The 19,535-nt window shown below is 43.2% G+C and overlaps 1 protein-coding gene across 1 annotated transcript in view; it reads left to right on the top strand.

The window, feature by feature from the left end:
* Nucleotides 1-19,535, top strand: part of CCDC187 (coiled-coil domain containing 187) — a 68,693-nt gene that overhangs the window by 18,688 nt on the left and 30,470 nt on the right. Inside the window, exons 10-11 of the mRNA XM_065418577.1 lie at nt 244-343; nt 12,103-12,293. Coding sequence (XP_065274649.1) covers nt 244-343; nt 12,103-12,293 — 291 coding nt within the window. The remainder of the gene's footprint in view (nt 1-243; nt 344-12,102; nt 12,294-19,535) is intronic.

Genomic DNA, 19,535 nt, shown 5'->3' with positions numbered 1-19,535 from the left:
GGTTCTGCCACTGGCCTGTGACGCCATACCCCCACCTCATGCCTCAGTTTCCCCATTTGTACAATGAGAATAATAATGCCGTCCCACCTTCCTGAAGTACTTGGAGATCTTTGAATCAGGAGAGCTATATAAGAGCGAAGTGCTTGTACTTAAGTAGGGAGAGAAGAACAGATGCCAAAACTGGGACCCTTTCATTCCTGTGAAGAGTGTATTATTAAAACCTTCATTTGTCTTTTTTCAAAGGTTTTACCGTGAAGAAGGAATCTGACATGGAAACGAGCCTATTGCAAGGAAAGCCGATAGCCAGCATAGCCTCTCCATCTCCCAGATTTCTCACTAGAAGGTAAACAAATCTGGTTATGTTATTCTTTGCTGAATACTTTGCCCCCACACACAGTTAAAATAAATGGCACCAATTCAGCATGGAGTTCGAGTGCTCTTTATTCCTTAGCCAGAGAATTGCCAAGTAGGCTTATTTTGACACAAGATATACAGAAATAGGGAGCCCCCAATTTGTACAGACCAGGCAGATCAACAGGAAAATATTGACAAAAGCCTTTTCAAGAGATGGCCCTAATCCACAAAGTTTGAATCTTGAGCAAAACTTCCCTGGAGTTTAGGGGGGGTTGGGATCTGGGTTTCTCAATCTCTCTCCCCACCCCCACATCTTTTTCTGAAATGGCAACAATATTATCCCAATGCTCTGTGAGGTTCTTAGCTGTCCTGGAGAATGGAAAGGATTAGAGACCAGAAACTCAAAGCAAGACTCAGCTGTAGAGTTTTGCCTGAATCCTATCAAGCCTGGGTTTGTGCAGAACTCAGCCCAGGAGTTAGGTTTGTACCACAAAGGGTCAGTCTGCAGTTGGCTGAGGGGGGTGAGTCTCAGCTTTCGTGCTAGCTCCCATCGAGTTAGCATGCTAAAAATAGAATGTAGCCACGGCTGTGGGATGGGCTAGTTGCCCCAAGATCTTGTGTGAGGGTCTCTAGAGAATCAGAAATGTAGGGCTAGACGGAACCCCACGAGGCCATGGAGTCCATCCCTCCCACTGAGGCAGGATTAAGAAGACCTAGATCATCCCTGGCAGGTGTTTCTCCAACCCATATTTAAAGACCTCCCATGATGGGGATTCCACAGCCTCCCTAAGGGTATTTCTACACTGCAGTTAGATACCCACAGCTGGGCCCGTGCCAGCTGACTTGGGCTAAGGGGCTGTTCCATTGCATTGTGCATGTTTGGGCTGGGGGAGCCCAACTTCAGCCTGAGTTCTGGGACTGGGGGTATGGAACTGCTTCCGTCTGAGGAGAGATTAATAAAACTGGGACTTTTCAGCTTGGAAAAGAAATGACTAAGGGGGGATATGGTTGAGGTCTATAAAATCATGACTGGTGTGGAGAAAGTAAATAAGGGAGTGTTATTTACTCCTTCTCATAACACAAGAACTAGGGGGCACCAAATAAAATTAATAGGCAGCAGGTTTAAAACAAACAAAAGGAAGTATTTCTTCACACAACGCACAGTCAACCTGCGGAACTCCTTGCCAGAGGATGTTGTGAAGGCCAAGACTATAACAGGGTTCAAAAAAGAACTAGATAAATTCATGGACGATAGGTCCATCAATGGCTATTGGCAGGGATGGTGTCCCTAGCTTCTGTTTTCCAGAAGCTGGGAATGAGCGACAGGGGCTGGATCACTTGATGATTACCTGTTCTGTTCATTCCCTCTGGGGCACCTGGCATTGGCCGCTGTCGGAAGACAGGATACTGGGCTAGATGGACCTATGGTCTGACCCAGTATGGCCATTCTAATGTTCTCTTCCATCTTTCAGGGTCTAGAGCCTGGGCTCCAGCCCGAGCCCAAACCTCTACACCTCAGTTAAACAGCCCCATGAGCCCAAGTCAACTAGCATGGGCCAGCTGCAGGTTTTTAATTGCAGGGGAGACATACCTAAAGTGACTTCTTCCAGTGCTTAACTATCCTCAGCGTTAGAAACTTTTTCCTAATATCTAACTTATATCTCCTTTGTTGCAAACTAAGCCAATTACCTCTTGTCCTCCCCTCTGTGGACAGGGAGAACAATTGATCACCTTATGTTCTGTAGCTAATACTAGCTCTACCGGATCAGGTGAATGAAGAGAAAGCCTCCCTTATATACTAGCACGTCAGGCTACTTAGAAAGTGGTGGGTCCAATCTTGCAGCGTGCTGAGCACCTTTGTCTCTCATTGATTTCAATGGAGTTAGAGCACCCAACACCTTCTAGAAGGTATTGCAGGGTTTGGCCCCACAACACTATGATCTTCCCATTACAATTCAATGATTGCCCACTAGGGAGAGCTATTAATCTATTGAACCCTTTAGAGAGACTTTTCCCCGTTTGCTTTTCTACTCTCTTAGGTGTTAAAAAGCATTGTGTGCCAGGTTGTTTAAATTAAATTATAGAAGGAAGATCCGTTGTTTCCGAGCCATCCTCTGAGGAGAGACAACACTTTGTGTTCTCGGAGGCCTCACTGTTCAAATCAAACACTTTCCATGTGTACGTCGCAGAAATGTGTCAGCTCTGTAAGCAGTTGAATGGTGCAGATGGAGGGCCCTATGGTGTTAAGAAGCCAGCTTCTTTGGGGGACTATTTATGGCTTTTCTCCCCAGCATGTTTCTTTACGTTTGCTTTTGAGCCACACACAAAACACTTTGATTACATGAAGGACTTTCATAAACTTGCAGAGGCACCAAAATTTCAGAGTGCAGATTGGGGCAACTAAAATGATTAGGGGTTTGGAACGGGTCCCATATGAGGAGAGACTAAAGAGGCTAGGACTTTTCAGCTTGGAAAAGAGGAGACTAAGGGGAAATATGATAGAGGTATATAAAATCATGAGTGATGTTGAGAAAGTGAAGAAGGAAAAGTTATTTACTTGTTCCCATAATATAAGAACTAGGGGCCACCAAATGAAATTAATGGGCAGCAGGTTTAAAACAAATAAAAGGAAGTTCTTCTTCACACAGCGCACAGTCAACTTGTGGAACTCCTTGCCTGAGGAGGTTGTGAAGGCTAGGACTATAACAGGGTTTAAAAGAGAACTGGATAAATTCATGGAGGTTAAGTCCATTAATGGCTATTAGCCAGGATGGATAAGGAATGGTGCCCCTAGCCTCTGTTTGTCAGAGGGTGGAGATGGATGGCAGGAGAGAGATCACTTGATCATTACCTGTTAGGTTCACTCCCTCTGGGGCACCTGGCATTGGCCACTGTCGGCAGACAGGATACTGGGCTGGATGGACCTTTGATGTGACCCAGTATGGCCATTCTTATGTTCTGTTCTTATCCCAGTGTAGCTAGTTATTGCTGCACACTTTGTAGTGGGGAGCACACATCAGACCCAAACTTGCAGCCCGTGGTCCTGATCCTGAGAGGTAATGAGCACCCACAACTTCCCAGATCCTCTTATGTGCAGTGCCAGGTTTACAATGGTGCCAGTGGCGCCAGACCCAGGCTCAAAAGCAGCTCTGACTGGGCCTGCTCCACTTGCGCTGCGCCCGGATCAGCACAAGTGGAGCAAGGGGAAGGGGCACACTTGCAGCACAGGGCCAGGTGGGCCAGTGTGCGTCTGGTGACTGCCAGTTTGCAAACAGTGCCCTCGCACTGGGCGGAGTGGGGCTGCCCCCGCCATGCCATGCCCCATTGCCCCTGGCCAGCCCCTCGCTCCGGGGATCGACCTCCCCATGCCATGTTCCATTGCCCCCCTGGGGGCCCACAAATATGTTTGGCATTGGGCCCACAAAAAATTAATCCAGCCCTGCTTGTGTGTGCATAAAACCAGCTAAAACCAATGGGAATGTTGCAAGCAAAAGAGAAATTCATTGCTTAAAAATCCCTCATCAGAAATCTCTGAAAATACTAAGCCCAACTGTCCGAGTTACAGTCCTAACCTAAACTCACCTTTTCCTAAGTTTAGGAAAACTTTAATGCCAAGCTTAATGTTAAGGTCTAGAGTGCAGCTATGTCAGAAGCTGATGGATCTCTGCTTATTGACCAATCTCTGTACTCTTATGCCAAGCTTCTGTTTGGTAGGTACAGAAGAATGGATGCTGAAAGCTCTGGAGTTGAAATTAACAGCGGGCCCAGTCCTGTGAGGTGCTGAGCACCCTCAACTCCAAATGATTGGGGTGGGATTTTTCCGACGCCTTACAGGGCTAGATGTCCAACTCCCATTGAAATCCCAGCCTTGATCACCTGGCAGGATTGCAGCCAATGGGTCTTCCTGATCCAGGCAAAACTCCTACTCACGTTAAATAATTGTGTCAAGTGTCATGAACCATTGATTTCCTCATGGGGATTCCTACTAGAATGTAGGATGATCTCCAAAGGGGATGGGAAGGGAATGGGGGCATTTAAAACCAGCCTGAACAATGTACTAGGACTTTTGTACTCTTGTGCCAAACACCAGAGCCATACTTTGTTTACCGCGCATCATGCTTAGTTCTATAAATTTACTTCTGTCTAAAGACATTATTTTTAGGGTGTTATTTATCCCAAAGATGTTTAGAAAAGTAATAGGCAGATCTTCCTTCCCTCACCCCCTCCTCTTCCACAGAACACACAGTGGTATAACATATGGCATTGACAGAAGTAGACTAAATTGATTATCTTTATGAGTACCTAGTTAAATCTCTACTGATCTCCTTTTTGCAGAGGATTAAAGAGTGGTTTAGCCAATTGGATACTATAGATTCATTTACAGTAATTGTTTTCACTCACTTTACTCTTGAAGTTTGGGAGGGTGGGGGAAGAGAAAAATTATGATTACTATAGATTTAGCTTTGAGTGCGTATGTGTGCGCACACATTTGTGTGTGTATTACTTACACACACACACACACACACATAAGTTTAATTAAAGAGGGAGTGTGGCCGAGAATGGCAATTTTGGAAGCTACGATATGAACATTTTTAATAACGCTGATTAAATTAATGTGGACTCAAATTTTCCCATCAGCCTTACATGCAATGCAGGTTTAATGCAGATGGTGGTACACAGAAAACTCCTGGCTTGTAGAATATATTCTATACAGTGAGAGCTATTTGTATAAAGGCACTTCGTTGTGTTATCAGTAGCGCCCTACCAAATTCACGGTCCTTTTTGGTCAATAGGATTTTAAAAATAGTAAATTTCATGATTTCAACTATTTATATCTGAAATTTCATGGTGTTGTAATAGTAGGAGTTGTGGGGGATCCCAAGGTTATTGTAGGGGGGGTTGCGGTACTGCCACCCTTACTTCTGTGCTGCTGCTTGACATGGCGCTGCCTTCAGAGCTGGGTGCCCGGCTAACAGCCACCACTCTCCAGCCACCCAGCTCTGAAGGCAGTGCTCTGCCAGCAGCAGCGCAGAAGTAAGGGCGGCAATACTGTGACTCCCCTAAAATAACCTTGTGACCCCCCGCAACTCCCTTTTGGGTCAGGACCCCCAATTCGAGAAACACAGGTTAAAAGCACACAAAAAAGACCAGATAACCTCGTTATCTCTAGCCTGACTCACTCTTGCTTGCATATTTATACCTGCCTCTGGAAATTTCCACTACTTGCATCCAACGAAGTGGGTATTCACCCACGAAAGCTCATGCTTCAATACGTCTGTTAGTCTATAAGGTGCCACAGGACTCTGTGTTGCTTTTACAGATCCAGACTAACACGGCTACCCCTCTGATACAAAAGACCAGATTTCACATGGAGAAACCAGATTTCACTGCCTGTGATGCATTTTTCATGGCCATGCATTTGGCAGGGCCCTAGTCAGTGTCGACTTAACTCCTCAATCCCCACAGGACAGAGCACTAACAAATATACCCCTGGATTGGCCAGGGATGGACCAGGAGACCCAAATCTTGTCCCTAACTTGCAGTTCCCAGGAAAAGGGAAGGAGATTGCAGGGCTGCGGCAGGGATCCTTGAACTGGAGGGAGGATCGGAGCTTCAAGTGCAGATTCAGCATTGCCTGAGACAAAGTCAGCATTTGCGTTTCCCATTCTTGACATGTTCCTGCTCCTAATTGGGGGAGATAGGAGGTGCAGCATAAGACTAAGGGCCATATCCTGCCCTGCGTTTTTCATTTGACTTCGAAACCACCAATACGATGGGCCAATATCACTCTCACTTTACAAAGATTTAAATGCAGAGTAACTGCATGAGGTGCTGGATTTACACTGGTGTAATAGAGCACAGTTTGGCTGTTTGCCTCCTCAGGGCCAAATTCAAACTCTCAGTGTGCGTATACTGGGAAGAAAGCAGAAGAAAGGCAATATTTGACGTGTGTGGGATTGGATTTCCAGTGTTAGATTCTATTTAACTATTGAACTGCAGAATGATCTACCAAAAGGGAGACCTGCTGCTCTTCACATGCAAGCTGGGCTCTGCCATTCATACAGTAAATGCCTTTAATACGGCACAAGATTCTTCTAAGAAGATTGTTTGATCAGTAAAACTGTAAACAAAGTAAACAAGAGGGAAATGGAAATTGGAGAGAGAAATCCGGATAGCTCAGCTTACTGAAGTTATGAACAGTAATTACTGGAATTACTGAAAGGTAAAACCTCTTCTTTGTGTGCATCAACCATGTTCACAAAGGTTTTACTGATTCCTGTTCCAGTGGATCAGTTGCAAGGATTATGCAGCAGTTACGTCACCCATGTACAGCACAAAAGATCTCGAAAACAAACATCCTTGGAGGGAAGCAAGGTGGCAGATGCTCTGCACCTCTCAGGATCAGGCCCATTATCTGAAGACACTGTGGGGTCTGTTAGTCTCATCTTGATGCCCTGGGATTTATATGGAACTCTCATTCACGCTAATGGCATTGAGGTGCAGAAATCCCCCTGAATCCAGATGGGACTAGACCTCAACTGTAATTGACAAACACCAGACACAGTAGAAATAGGATAGATTGTGCTGATCTCCTGAACAATGCAATTACTGAGAAAGCGAGCTCAGTTTGTTTAACAAGCAGAGTCAAAGTCCTTACGGCGTCACAGAAACGCTTTCACCAATAGAGGCCTTCCCACAAAGCATCACAACCCCGTTGCGATCGCTGCCCTGAGAGATGAAAGGAACGGTGTATGTACAAAATATGGCTACAGTTGGACTTGAGGGATGGTGGCAGGCTGTGGTGGTGGGTAACTCCGAGCTCAGTCCATTACTAGCTGAAGAACTTCTAGTGGTGGTGCTGTACTGATAGAGATGGAGGGGTGAGTGGAGAATATAAAGAGACACTCACTCCAATTCTGCCCTATAACACATAGCTAACTCCTTCGTTTTCAGTTTAAACGATTTTTACCAAAAAAAATCCCGGGGTTTTACAAAAAATATTAGTTTCCCCCCCCCCCGATTTTTACCCTACTTTTGTATCATTAAATATATAAAAAATAACTTGTTTTATTAGGAAAATACAATACATCGCATGAGATCTATGTATGACGATAATACATTAGTCTGTGTGTATATGCAAAGCTGCCTGTTGACATAAGGCAATGTATTAGTCTAGAAGATAAACACAATAAACAATCAGGCACGCATGCAAGCTCTGAAGTGCGGCCGCAGCTGAACGTACTGATGAATCTCACGCCCACCACGCACACATTTCAAGGTAACAGTTTAAAGATTTGACACACTAAAAGGGGAAGGAAATTAAAATCTGTATCAGAATACCTTTCAGAACCCAAGGAAGTATTAGAAAGTTAAAAAACAAAACAAAACAGGAGAAAAGGATGAAGTTGAGTGTATGCGCTGCAAATGGTGTGGTCCAATTATTAAATGTAAATATTTATAGGCTAATAATTTTAAGTGTACAACAGTAAACTGTTTATTCAAATGAAAAGTTTTATTTGGGGAACAGAGATACATTGTTTTCTTAAACTCACAAGTGGCACTGTGTTTTGAGTTCGGTTTTAGTTCTGCAGCAAACCAAACTGAATTCTGTTCCAAGCATTAATATTTCCCCCGTCCTTCTGTCCACCAAATTAGACCCCAATATTTACCCAGAAAAATTCATAGTTTTTTGCACCGATTTTCACCTGTTTTTGTTGTAGTAATAAACATTAATAAATTCCCAGGAAAAAATTAAATAAAATAAAACCCGAAAACGAAGGGCCCTACACATAGCCAAGGCAGCCAGTCTGTATAATGGGGAAGGAATGTCTCATGCAGAGCTTCTTACCTGAAAGCTTTTGGTCAATACCCCTATAAACAGGTCCTTGTCTTCCTCTCTTAGCCAGTGGTGGACTAGACAAGAGGGGGAATCAGAATGCCTGGAAATCAGAGATGGGCCTAGATCAAAACTCTGGCTCTGAACCACCCCAAACTTTGGACTGCTTGAAATCAAGATCCTAATTTTGCAGCGTGGTCCTATAGCCCCAATATAGATTTATATAAAACAAAGAAGAGGCATCTCTTGGATGCACAGTGATGGGAAGAATCAGTCAAGTGATGAGAACAGTCACCTTGCCCAGGAACAAGGGAATCAAAATGAAGAGAAACCCAGTAGTGAAGGTCCCACTTAAAATCCAGGAAGAATGGGAAGAATCAGGGAATTCATCTGGGCAACTAAGAGAAGTAGGAGGGTCTTGTATCCTGCGATCCAGGGAGGAGACCGAGAAGGGGGAAAACAGTCCTGCCTAGATTATGTGCATGTGATTGTGGGTGGGAAAGTCGAAGAACATAATGGGTGAAAATCCTGGCCCCAGTCGAGTCAATGAGAGTTTTGCCACGGACTTCAAGGGGCCAGCATGTCCTCCAGTATCTGAGTATTTATGTGTTTGGCTGTTACTGAACTAGGGCTGGGTGGAAAATGATGAGCCAAGTTCTGCTCTCAGGGCGAGATCATGCCATCGGTTATTTCTCAAGCTGAATTCCCTTTGAGTTGACAGACAACCGATATAAAAGCTTGAACTGTATTTTCCATTAAAGAAATGAGAGAGACCGTCTCCTAGGAGCCATCATGTAGTAGTGAAGGGTCATTAAACAGACCAGGGCTGGTCAGAACGTTTGGAACAAACTGAGTCTTAAACAAAAAGCGGTTTTCAAATGTGAATGTTTGCAGGGCTGGCTCCTCAGTGGGTGGAAGTCAGGACAGTCCCATTGCAGAGATGTGCTGATTTATACGAGCGGAGGATCTAGCGTATCAGGTTTGAATAGGCACCAATGAAGACCTCTGGCTTTGAAGAGCTCCATCTATTAGCAAATTACACGTCGCTTCCACAGGATTCGAAACTCCTTTTCCCCCAGTGACTCTGCCATGCCCCTTTTCCCTCTGTGTTTGCTGAGATCTGTGCCTGAGGCTTTGATCCTGCCCTGCACGGGTGCTGCGGTGCCAGCCTACGTGCAAGTTGAAAGACAATGAGCTGAATGGGGATTGCAAAGCAACCAGGCCCTGCATTGGAGCAAGGCTGCACGGTCACCCAGTCACCCCTGCCGAGCAGCAGGTCTGAGGCCCAAGAGGGGAGCACATGCCTCGTTAATACAAAGGAGGACTGCGCTGAAGTCCGTGCGCGCTGAGACACACCCATTGGTCTATGCTCTGCCCCTTTGACTCTGCGCACAAGAGGCACCTGAACTGGTGACTGCTCAGCTCGGGCAGCTCCGCCATACTTCTGCCCCTGGCTCCTGAACAGCTCCCTGCACTTCCACGTGTTCTGGAGCATGTGCTCCATGTCATGTCCTAGGCTCAAGGCCAAGCTCCCTGTGGACATGGCCAATGCCAAGCTCTGCTTTCCATTCAGCTACCCTACCATGCAGGAGAGGTCACCACGTGCACGTCTGTTCCCTGCTATCACTATATTCCCGTAGGGCCTGAGCCTGTCAGCAGGATAATGGGAGTTTGGATCAGGCCCTTGATCTCCACCCTTTCTGAAGCAGAATCTGTCCTTTCCCAAGTGATCCCTAAGGAAGTCGTGGAGCCTGTTAAGAAACTGGCACAAAATGCGAAGACAGAAACCAGGCCCCAGGTATTTGTCAGAGACAAATATTAGAATTTCTTCCTGAGAAATCCCCTCCCACTTCTCCCTACTCCATCTTCATACCACTTTCTGAAGACGGCATCCAAGGCGCAAGTTGGTCGGAGCCGTTCTACTCGTTCTAGCTATTTCTGGGTCATTCTGCACCAGGAAAAACAAAGAAAAGCTTATTAATGAAAAAAATGAAATGGGATTTCCCTAAGCTGATTGCTGATAAAAAAAAAACCTTTTCCACGTTCATTTTTTTGTACAAAAACCATCTGTCAATATTTCAGGCTGCCTTGGTCTCCCCGCCTTGTTCGAGCTGCTACTAGATCAATAGATGTCCATTTTCACGCGTTCCTTCCTAATCTTTTTAGCTAAGCTTTGTGCAGGGTTTTTTAAAACATTCCCAGTGGATCCTGTGTCCATTTAGCCCACAGGCAATGAGCTGTTTTGTGCTCAGAGACGCGCAGCTCCAATCCAGGGTAAAAGCGGTCTGGCTACTGAGATGTCGGACAGGATCGCGGGAAAAAGCAGCTCATTGGGACTCCTAGGCTGCATTTTGACATGATTCACCGTATTAAAGTATTTACACCTATTGCAGGACTTAGCTGGGCCTTCGCCATGCTCACTACAAGTCCTAGAAATGTGATACAGAGCGATACTTTGCAATTCCATAGCACCTTGCATAAAAGCATTTCAACGAGCTTTGCAAACATCTAGGGCGAGGCTGTGCAACCCTGACTCATGGTGGTGGAACAAGTACTCCCTAACGTGAGCATGGATTGCACAATCCAGCTGTAATGAATTAAGCCTCAAAACAGCGAGGTACTTATTTCCATTTTCAGGAGTGCTGAAAAATCCAAGCTGTGAGCAAGTAGTAATTTGGATGGGTAATTAGGTGCCTCTTTAGCTTCTCCAGCATCATCAAGGTACAGGAAGGGGAATTTTGTACATTGGCAGGTATGATTTTTGGTCCAACTTTATGTGAAGCTTCCATTTATAAAAGAGCTAATAAACAGACGTTTTACTAAATGGTTAATCCATTGTTACAAAGTCCAGCAAATTGCTTATAACCATATAGGACACTTTGTAGTGGTATGTTTATAACCAACGCTCTACTCATATCTGTATCTCTGTTTATAACATTTGTTTGCTAATGAAATCTAACTGGAAAGTGTGACTTTTTTTAAATGCCAATTGTGCCGGTCTGTTTTATAGGTGTGGAAGCTGACAGAGGTCAGGTGAATTTCCACAGATCACTCAATTAAATGGAGTTGGGAATAGAACATAGGACTCTGACCCCCAGTCCTTTGCTCTTATCCCACAGACCAGGCTTCTTCTCCAGTCCTCTTCTCCTTCCCAGCCTCCTAATTGTTTTTCTTGTTGTTTAGCAAAAAGTGTCTTGCTGAGCATTCAGAGCAAGCCTTCAGAATGAGGACTCACAGGCATTCCTCCCCATTTTGTGACTCTGCACCTCGGGCAAGGTGCTTTACCTCTGCCTCAGTCTCTCCATCTGTAAAATGGGAATAATTATCCATAATGATGGTCTAAGGACTGATGGTCCAAGGACTGTAAACTCTTCAGGACAGGGACCATCTTTTGGTTGTGTGTTTGTATAGCAAACCTAGCACAATGGGGCCCTGATCTGGGCCTGTAAACAAACAAATTCCTTACCTCAGAGAGTTTACTCATTCTTGTTTGGAAATCCTCAGATGAATCAAACAGTCTTATTGTTAGTACAGCTTGAAGCCATTTTAGGCAGCAAGATTCTATAGTCAGACAAAATTTTCTGCGTCCATGTCTGTATTCACTATTTCCTCAGGAGATTGTGTGTGGGAGTTTTAGTGACACTACACATAGCTTTCATTCATTCGTCTATTGAGAAATATAGAATCAGGCTCAGCACTGAATGGCAAGTTGACAGTGGGAAAAATCCATCCCTGGCATAACTTTGATGTAAATCTAGATTCTATTGATTTAACCCAAGACAAATTTGGCCCACTTTATCTTGAGGTCAAATTTTAACCCTATTATATATTTTTTTCTTGTTAACGTAATACAGTGCTCTCTCTCATTCACATCTGTCATTCAGCAAATTTTTGTTGTTGGCTTAACACAGTCCAGAGAGAAAACCAGCAAGTGAAAGGAATCGCTCCATATTTGATGCTCTTTCTGAAGCTCAGAATCAAGCGGAAATTATTTCATCCTCTCCTAGACGAAGTCTCAAAACATCTCTCAGGCATGGATTTGAACCCCACGCTTCTCCAACCAGAAGGATTGGGATGCAAAAAGAATTTGAGGACGACTTTGGTATGACAGCATTTAACAAAGTATCACAAAATGCAGTAGTTATTCATTACATTTCTAAGACAGTTTGTAATGCCATCAGATGTTCTCTTCTGTCCTGCATTAGAAGAGTATTATGGGGCTCGTATGACCAGTTGTGACAAGGGATAGTCCAGGGGTTCTCAAACCTGGGGTCATGACCCCTCAGAGGGTTGCAAGATTATTACGCGAGCTGTCAGCCTCCACCCCAAATCCCGCTTTGCCTCCAGAATTTATAACAGTGTTAAATATAAAAAAATGCGTTTTTAATTTATAGGGGGGGGGGGGGGGGTTTCGCATTCATAGGTTTGCTGTGTGAGAGGGATCACCAGTACAAAAGTTTGAAAACTACTGGGATAGTCAGACGTTTTTTGAATTTTTGATATTTCAGCTAAAATGGTCATTGAAATGTCAAACTTTGGCACATACACAAAAAAGGAAAAAAAACACGAGCTTTGCTGTGGAAAAAAAAATTCCCCCTGTCTTTCTAGCCAACTGTAGTAGTGACAAACAGGCCCCTGATTGTGATAGTCTATATTGTTGCCATGTGCTTTTGTAACCCCTTGAGGCTTCATTTGAGGATGTCAAAAAGCTTTACGATTAACCCTCCCAACCCCCTCTTTGGTACATACGGGATACTGTCCCAGTTCTGCAAATGGGGAAACTGAGGGAGAGAGATTTTAACCAAGTGAACCAAGGTCAGTGGTAGAGTCAGGAGTTGAACTCAGGATTGCTGGGGGATTGGCAGGAGGAAGGTTGTCACTTTATACTCTAAATAAATGTTTGCATAGAGACAAGGGAAAGTTTGTTGCTGAAAGGGTTAAGGAGCAAACAATAGCAAGCATGCCTTTGTCAGAGGAGACCTTGGCTTCCTTTTGCCAAACAGTAGCAGATGGTGCATTGTTTCGAGGGCTTTTCAGAGACAAAAGAACAAGATCAGATAATCTTTCTCCAAAGAGGGTACTTTGAAAAAGCCCTTGCTCTTATCAAGGATGCTTCATTGTTGCCCCCGCAAGATTTTATATGCAATATCGGATTTTTGAGGTGGGTGAGCAATCAACATTATTTATTCTGTCTCTTCCTCAGCCTCCAACAAATAGGAAGGGCAGTTCAGAGGCTTGCACACTAAGTCTCTTGTCTGCAGAGTTTCCCATTGAACAAAAGATGTTTCACTCATCTGGTATTAATGGATAAGGGCCCGGATTCTGCAGTCTCTTGATCAGCGAGGAAAACACCCTGCCACATACAGTGTATGAGTTGAATGATAGAAACTTCTTCCTGTATACAAGCCAGGCAGAAGTCTTTGCAAACCCCCAGCATTTGCAGAGGTTAAGGGAGTTTGACTGAATCCAGCCCCAAGTTTGATTGTAAGCAGGGTAGCTTCCAGCCTGTGTCACTTCTTCCTAGGTGAGGTAAGGTATTGTCATTTTGAGGGACAATATAGATTTAAACTACGGGTCACAAAGAGCACTGCTCAGCACTGGTGTCAAATGGGAGATGCATATGAAAGACAGTATTAAATGCTCCCATAACTAACAACCACCATCAGTTAATACTGGTACACGCTTTTGCAGAAAAGAGTGAGAGTCATTTCTGCAGTGCAGATTGTATAATGAGGCGCAATTATATAGATCACTGCAAAATGTAAATATTTATCTTTAAAATACGTATGCATCCCCTAAGTACTAATTGCTACTGAGTATTTCCTTTACACGATAATGAAATCCTTAAAGTATACAACAGAAGGCAGCAGAACAAATGGGAGCTTGCAAAATATCTAATATTTGTTAATATCTACCACCGAGAGTTAAGTGAAAGAGCCCATCCCTGGCTCTTGACACTTCTGTTTTTATAAGAAAATGTTGACCAAAATCCACAGCCCCCCTCAAATACAATGGACTGCCCACTTCATATATACAAGTTGTTCTTTGACAAACCCATGTAATCTCCACAGAGGATCGCTGGAAAGCAACACACTTTTTTAATAGAGGGGCATGCCAATCAATTTAGGCAGAAAATATACTTTAACTTAGTATTGGTCTGAGCTGGTAAGCAAATGTTCTCCAGATTCTGATTAACACCAGCCACTCTTCTGTAGGGTCCTGGGCTGCATTCTTCTTCCGCGCAGCCCGGCTACTGCACAAGACTGAGGCGGGACCACATATTAAAAGATCATTGAAAAGCGGCAGCCCCAAAAGTTCTGCTCTTTTTTTCTTGCCTTAGGAAAATCTCCCCAGCAGCTTAAATGAGTTTTGCCTGTATAGGAGTTGGCACTATAATTGTTTATAAGATTTGTTTAATCTGCTATAGATCAAATCTTGCGCCTGTCGAAATCAATGGGAGTTTTCAAGGGAGTGGAACCAGAATTCCACCTTAAGTGTGTGGTCCTCCAAAGCTATTGTATATATTGGGGAAGATTTTGGGAGGTACTAACAGCAGTTAAGCACTTGTTTGTATTTCTGTAACTATATTGGGCTAGAAACAGATACAAGTAAAATATAGTGTGCATGGAGATATACTAACAAAGGTATAGTTTATTTAATATCGAGGTTAACATGTATGCTATTTAACATATCGTCTCCTAGGTGCCTAAATCCCTTTTGAAAAAGGGACTTAGGTGCTTTTGAAAAATCTTACTCTTAATGCCCAATCCTATAGTCTGCTCATGTGACTGGCATGATTTTCAGTTAAGAGGACTTGTGAAAGTAAGGTCTTCTCACATGACTATGGGTCACAGAATGAGTGCATGCTTGTGGTGACTAGAATGAATAGTTTGGGATCTTCTGAGATGAAAGATTGTGGGCTTTAAAACTGAAATTCACTGTTGACCCAAGATTTCCCTTTTTTTTTTTTTTAATTCAAACTACAGTACAGCAGATGTTTTAAATTATTTCATTAGAGTTGGGAATAGAGGTGCAATCCGAGCAAATAGCCTTAAAATGTAATAATTTCACTGGAAGCACAAAGAAGAGGTATTTGTACATAAAACCATTTCCTTCCTTTGCAGACGCTTAATAATCTTTTGTGTCACTAGAGGGAGCTAGCCTCTTGTTTGTAGAACACGGAGAAGTGATTAAATTAATAATCAAAGCATGGCAGAGACTTGTAACATCACTGCTTCCATTAATTGTCCTCAGACTGAAGAGCTTGAGAGAAGACTCCTTTGGTGTTTTGCTTTAAGATCATAAGCATCACCTCATGTATTTCACAACAGCTTACAACCTCGTTGCCTAGCAAAGCTCAAACAAGTTTGGTCTTTGACTTCCAACTGGCTTTAAAGTGTTTTGCGATGAGCCCCCTTTCAGTGGGAGGCATGGAAGTGTAGCTTTCCCCTTGAATCAATAAAGAAAATTGCTCTGATTCTCATCACTACTAACTTTCTCCTTCTTTGACCTAGTACCATTCCCCATTTGAGAGGACTGTTTGCATTGTTCATTATCCGGCAGATAAATCAGACCATGGACTGTTTGTTCAGGAAGAGACCCCCCCTCCCCACTCCCTCATTCTGTGTCACAGCAACTCTTCTCCCAAGCTCTAGCATGCCGCTATTTGAAACATCCCACTCCAGGAAGTGTCCTGGGCATGTGTGTGTCTCCTACACTGAAGCAACCAGCATTGGTCTTGCACCACTGGTTGCACATTAGAAGTGCAGTGGATTGGGAGAATTCAATCCAAACGTAACTGGTGAACAATGGAAATGACATTTTATGGAGATTTTCACAACTTTGACCAGCTATAGTTTAAAGATTTAATAGCTCATATTTCTCTGTCCCACGCAAAGGCTGGAACCATAGCTAACATGCTCCAATTTGGAATGATCTCCCTGCCTAGCTCTGCTCCCATTAACTAGCAGCAGAAGCCAACTGCTTTGTCACTGTAGAAACGGCCATAGGTAGAAATTTTGGCTGCCTCCTGGACTACTGTGCAGAGTTGCAGTAGGGGAGTTGAATCGAGCCTATCAGTGGAATTTTGGCCAACCTCTTGTGCTAAAGGATTTAAAAAGAAGCACAAAATACGCCAGAAGCCAGCGAGAGTAGACAAAGTGATTCCGAGAGGTAGATAGTATGAAGACAAGCCAAAAATGTGGAAGTGCTCAGGGCCCAGGCAGATTTACTTATATAGGAAAATAGACCCAAAACACAAAGGCTACAATTCAACAGGATACACAAAACTGCCAACCTCATGAAAGTAAACCAATCAATTTCACTTAGCTACAATCCGTTCCTAATTACACTCCATCTCAGGCTCTCCTGCACTAGTGCAATGTGGAAATGTTTGGGCTGAAAACAATGCAGAGGATGTTTTCCCCTCCCCATCACAAACTGTTTCCACTGGATTTTGATTTCCTTAACTCATGGAAACATTTATCATCAGGCTGAAATTGTGAAAAGCTTGGTTCAAATTTGACCTGACTTTTCCCCTCCTCCTATAAGGTGATCATGGCACAGGGGATTGGACATTCAATTGTGAGATTATAAATCCCTTTTAGAGGTTTATAGAGTCCAAGGTCAGGAGATACCATTGCGATCATCTAGTCTGTGCTCCTGTATAACACAGACCACAGAACGTCCCCAAAATCATTTCTAGGGCAGATCTTTTAGAAAAAACATCCAGTCTTGATTTTAAAATTGTCAGTGAATCCACCACAATCGTTGGCAAATTGTTCCAATGGTTAATTACTCTCACTGTTAAAAATGTACAACTTATTTCCGGTCTGAATTTGTCTAGCTTCTAGTTCCAGCTATTGGATTTCTTTGCTAGACCAAACAGCCCATTATCAAATATTTGTATTTATAGATTGCAGTCAAGTTACCCCTTAACCTTCTCTTTGCTAAACTAAATAGATTGAGCTCCTTCAGTCTATCACTATAAGGCACATTTTCTAATCCTTTAATCATTCTCGTGGCTCTTCGCTGAACCCTCTCCAATTTATCAACATCCTTCTTGAACTGTGGACACCAAAACTGGACACAATATGCCAGCAGTAGTTGCACCAGTGCAAATGTATGTGAGATCTTGGGCTGCTGAACCGCCTTAAGGCTCTCTTACATGGAAAAAGAAAGCTCTTCATAAGAATTACTCCAATTTTATCATAAAGGAAAAAAATACTGCATGGTAGTTAGTCGTCTCCAAGTTGCACTTACACACATTTCAAGTTGCAAGTGCATATCTTTGTAATAATTGGTTCGGACTGATTGCTGACACTGGCAGAAAAAAGGGAAGTTGTCCTTGAATAAAGCAGCAGTAAGTGCTTCTGTCTAACTTCAAGTGATTAGAAAAATTAGACTTTGAGCCCAGCTTTTAAAATTATATCTAGTAGGGATTCTACAGGGTTTACTTAGATTATGCAGGTGTAGCGGTAAGTGATTTAATAAATAGCCTCAATGTACGCACATTCCGATATGTTTTTTTAAACGCTATTGGAATAGAATGGAGGCTGTGAAATTTAGCCAGATAAGGGGTTTTTTGAATGCAGGATGCAAAGAGTGCATCAAGATATAGCAAGATGGATACACGAGGGTGCTGGATGAGTGGGGTTTGTTTAAATGAGGTCCAGCTTTATTTAGCTTGCTTTCATGCTGGGCATATATAGGCATTAGGTGCACTTGCATCATCTGCATCGGCAAGTTCCCTTTACAGGTTCCATAGAACTGCATCTGACCTGCTCCTTATGCGTCTGCATGGCACATACCACTTGCACACAATGAATGAGGTTCTGCACTAGGGTGACCAGATGTCCCGATTTTATAGGGACAGTCCTGATATTCAGGGCTTTTTCTTATATTAGCACCCATTACCCCCCACCCCCGTCCCGATTTTTCACACTTTCTATCTGGTCACCCTATTCTGCACTAAGCTGCCAACAAGCTTCCTTGCACACACTCTGCCAGGGAACGTCCCTGAAACTATTTAAAGTCAGGAGAGAGACAATACCACGTGCTTTCGTGAAACAATAAGCTCCCAGTGAGTAATAATGTGACCTCACATTAACCTTATGTTCAAGAGAAATAAAACAAGATGGAAGTGATGCAGCAAATCATTTATTCACTGTGGCCGAAGTAGCATTTTGATGCCTCTAATCTGTATAGCCGTAAAACTTTCAAATTTGGAGGATAAGCTGAGGCTACCTCATAGTCATAATTATATCCTGGAGAATCCTTTCCGGGTTAGCGTGCCTTTAAACAACCAGATAAGCAGAATTCGTGTTTAGAACCTTAGTTTATACACTTGTATATAAAATTACCCTATATACAATTATATAAGGCGACACCCTGAAATGGCTGTTGAACGTGATGAGGAATCCAAGTAGAAGCTAAGGTACTGCTCATCTGTCTTTTCCCTGCTATTCTCTTCAATACATGCAAGATCTTGCTATGCAATCAACAGTTCTTTTCCCTACAAGGTCACTAAAAATGTGAGATTCCACTGCTTTTTGGCTAAAGTACCTTGTAACATTTCACCAGCTCAGTATGGCCAGCCCAAGTATGCAAAAGTCATGAGTCAGGCCCCCCCCCCCCAAAAAAAATCACAAGATCGTCTTACTTAAAAAAAAAAAAAAAAAAAAAAAAAAAAAAGATTTTTTTTTTTTTTTAAAGTGATGGATTCTTTTTATTCGCCTCCTGGTTTGTGTGTCTTTAGGACACACTTGCTTCACCTTTTCAAGCTTTTCCCCAGAACCAGGAGAGCTAGAAACATCCTTTAAAAAAAATAATAAAAAAAAAAAGCTGAGATTCTCATGCACTCTTCTCTTGAGTCCAGAAGCTGGGTCTTTAATAGAAAGCCCCAAATATCATAAGACTTGTGCTAAAATCATGAGATCTGACACCACCGCACGAGGTCAGTGAAACTGACGGCAGAGCTCTTAATCATCTCGCAAAATAGCAACAACGTTCCCGTGGAAGCCTGAATAAATTTGGGGCATTGACGTTTTATTTCCCCCACCTCTGTGTACATATGCCATGATGCTTTTTAGGTCAAGAAACCCACACGCTTTCTACAGCTTTGATAGAAGCCCCTATAAAAAAAAAAGAGGCTTCGGCATTTTAAAAACCTGCATATGTCAAGCTAGTATTGGGATTTGGGAACCTTTGGGCCCAAAGTATACCAGCATGAGCTATCCCCCTTAATGCAAACATCCCTGAAATTCTGGGGGGAAATGCAGCTCTGAAATTGATAAATCAGGCCCATTTCTACGATACATACAATGATCCATTTTATGATACTCAT

Source organism: Emys orbicularis, chromosome 18 (genome assembly GCF_028017835.1).
Source record: "Emys orbicularis isolate rEmyOrb1 chromosome 18, rEmyOrb1.hap1, whole genome shotgun sequence".
NCBI lineage: Eukaryota > Metazoa > Chordata > Testudines > Emydidae > Emys > Emys orbicularis.
Note: the sequence above shows the minus strand (reverse complement) of the source record. Positions and strands in the feature narration are given on the sequence as shown.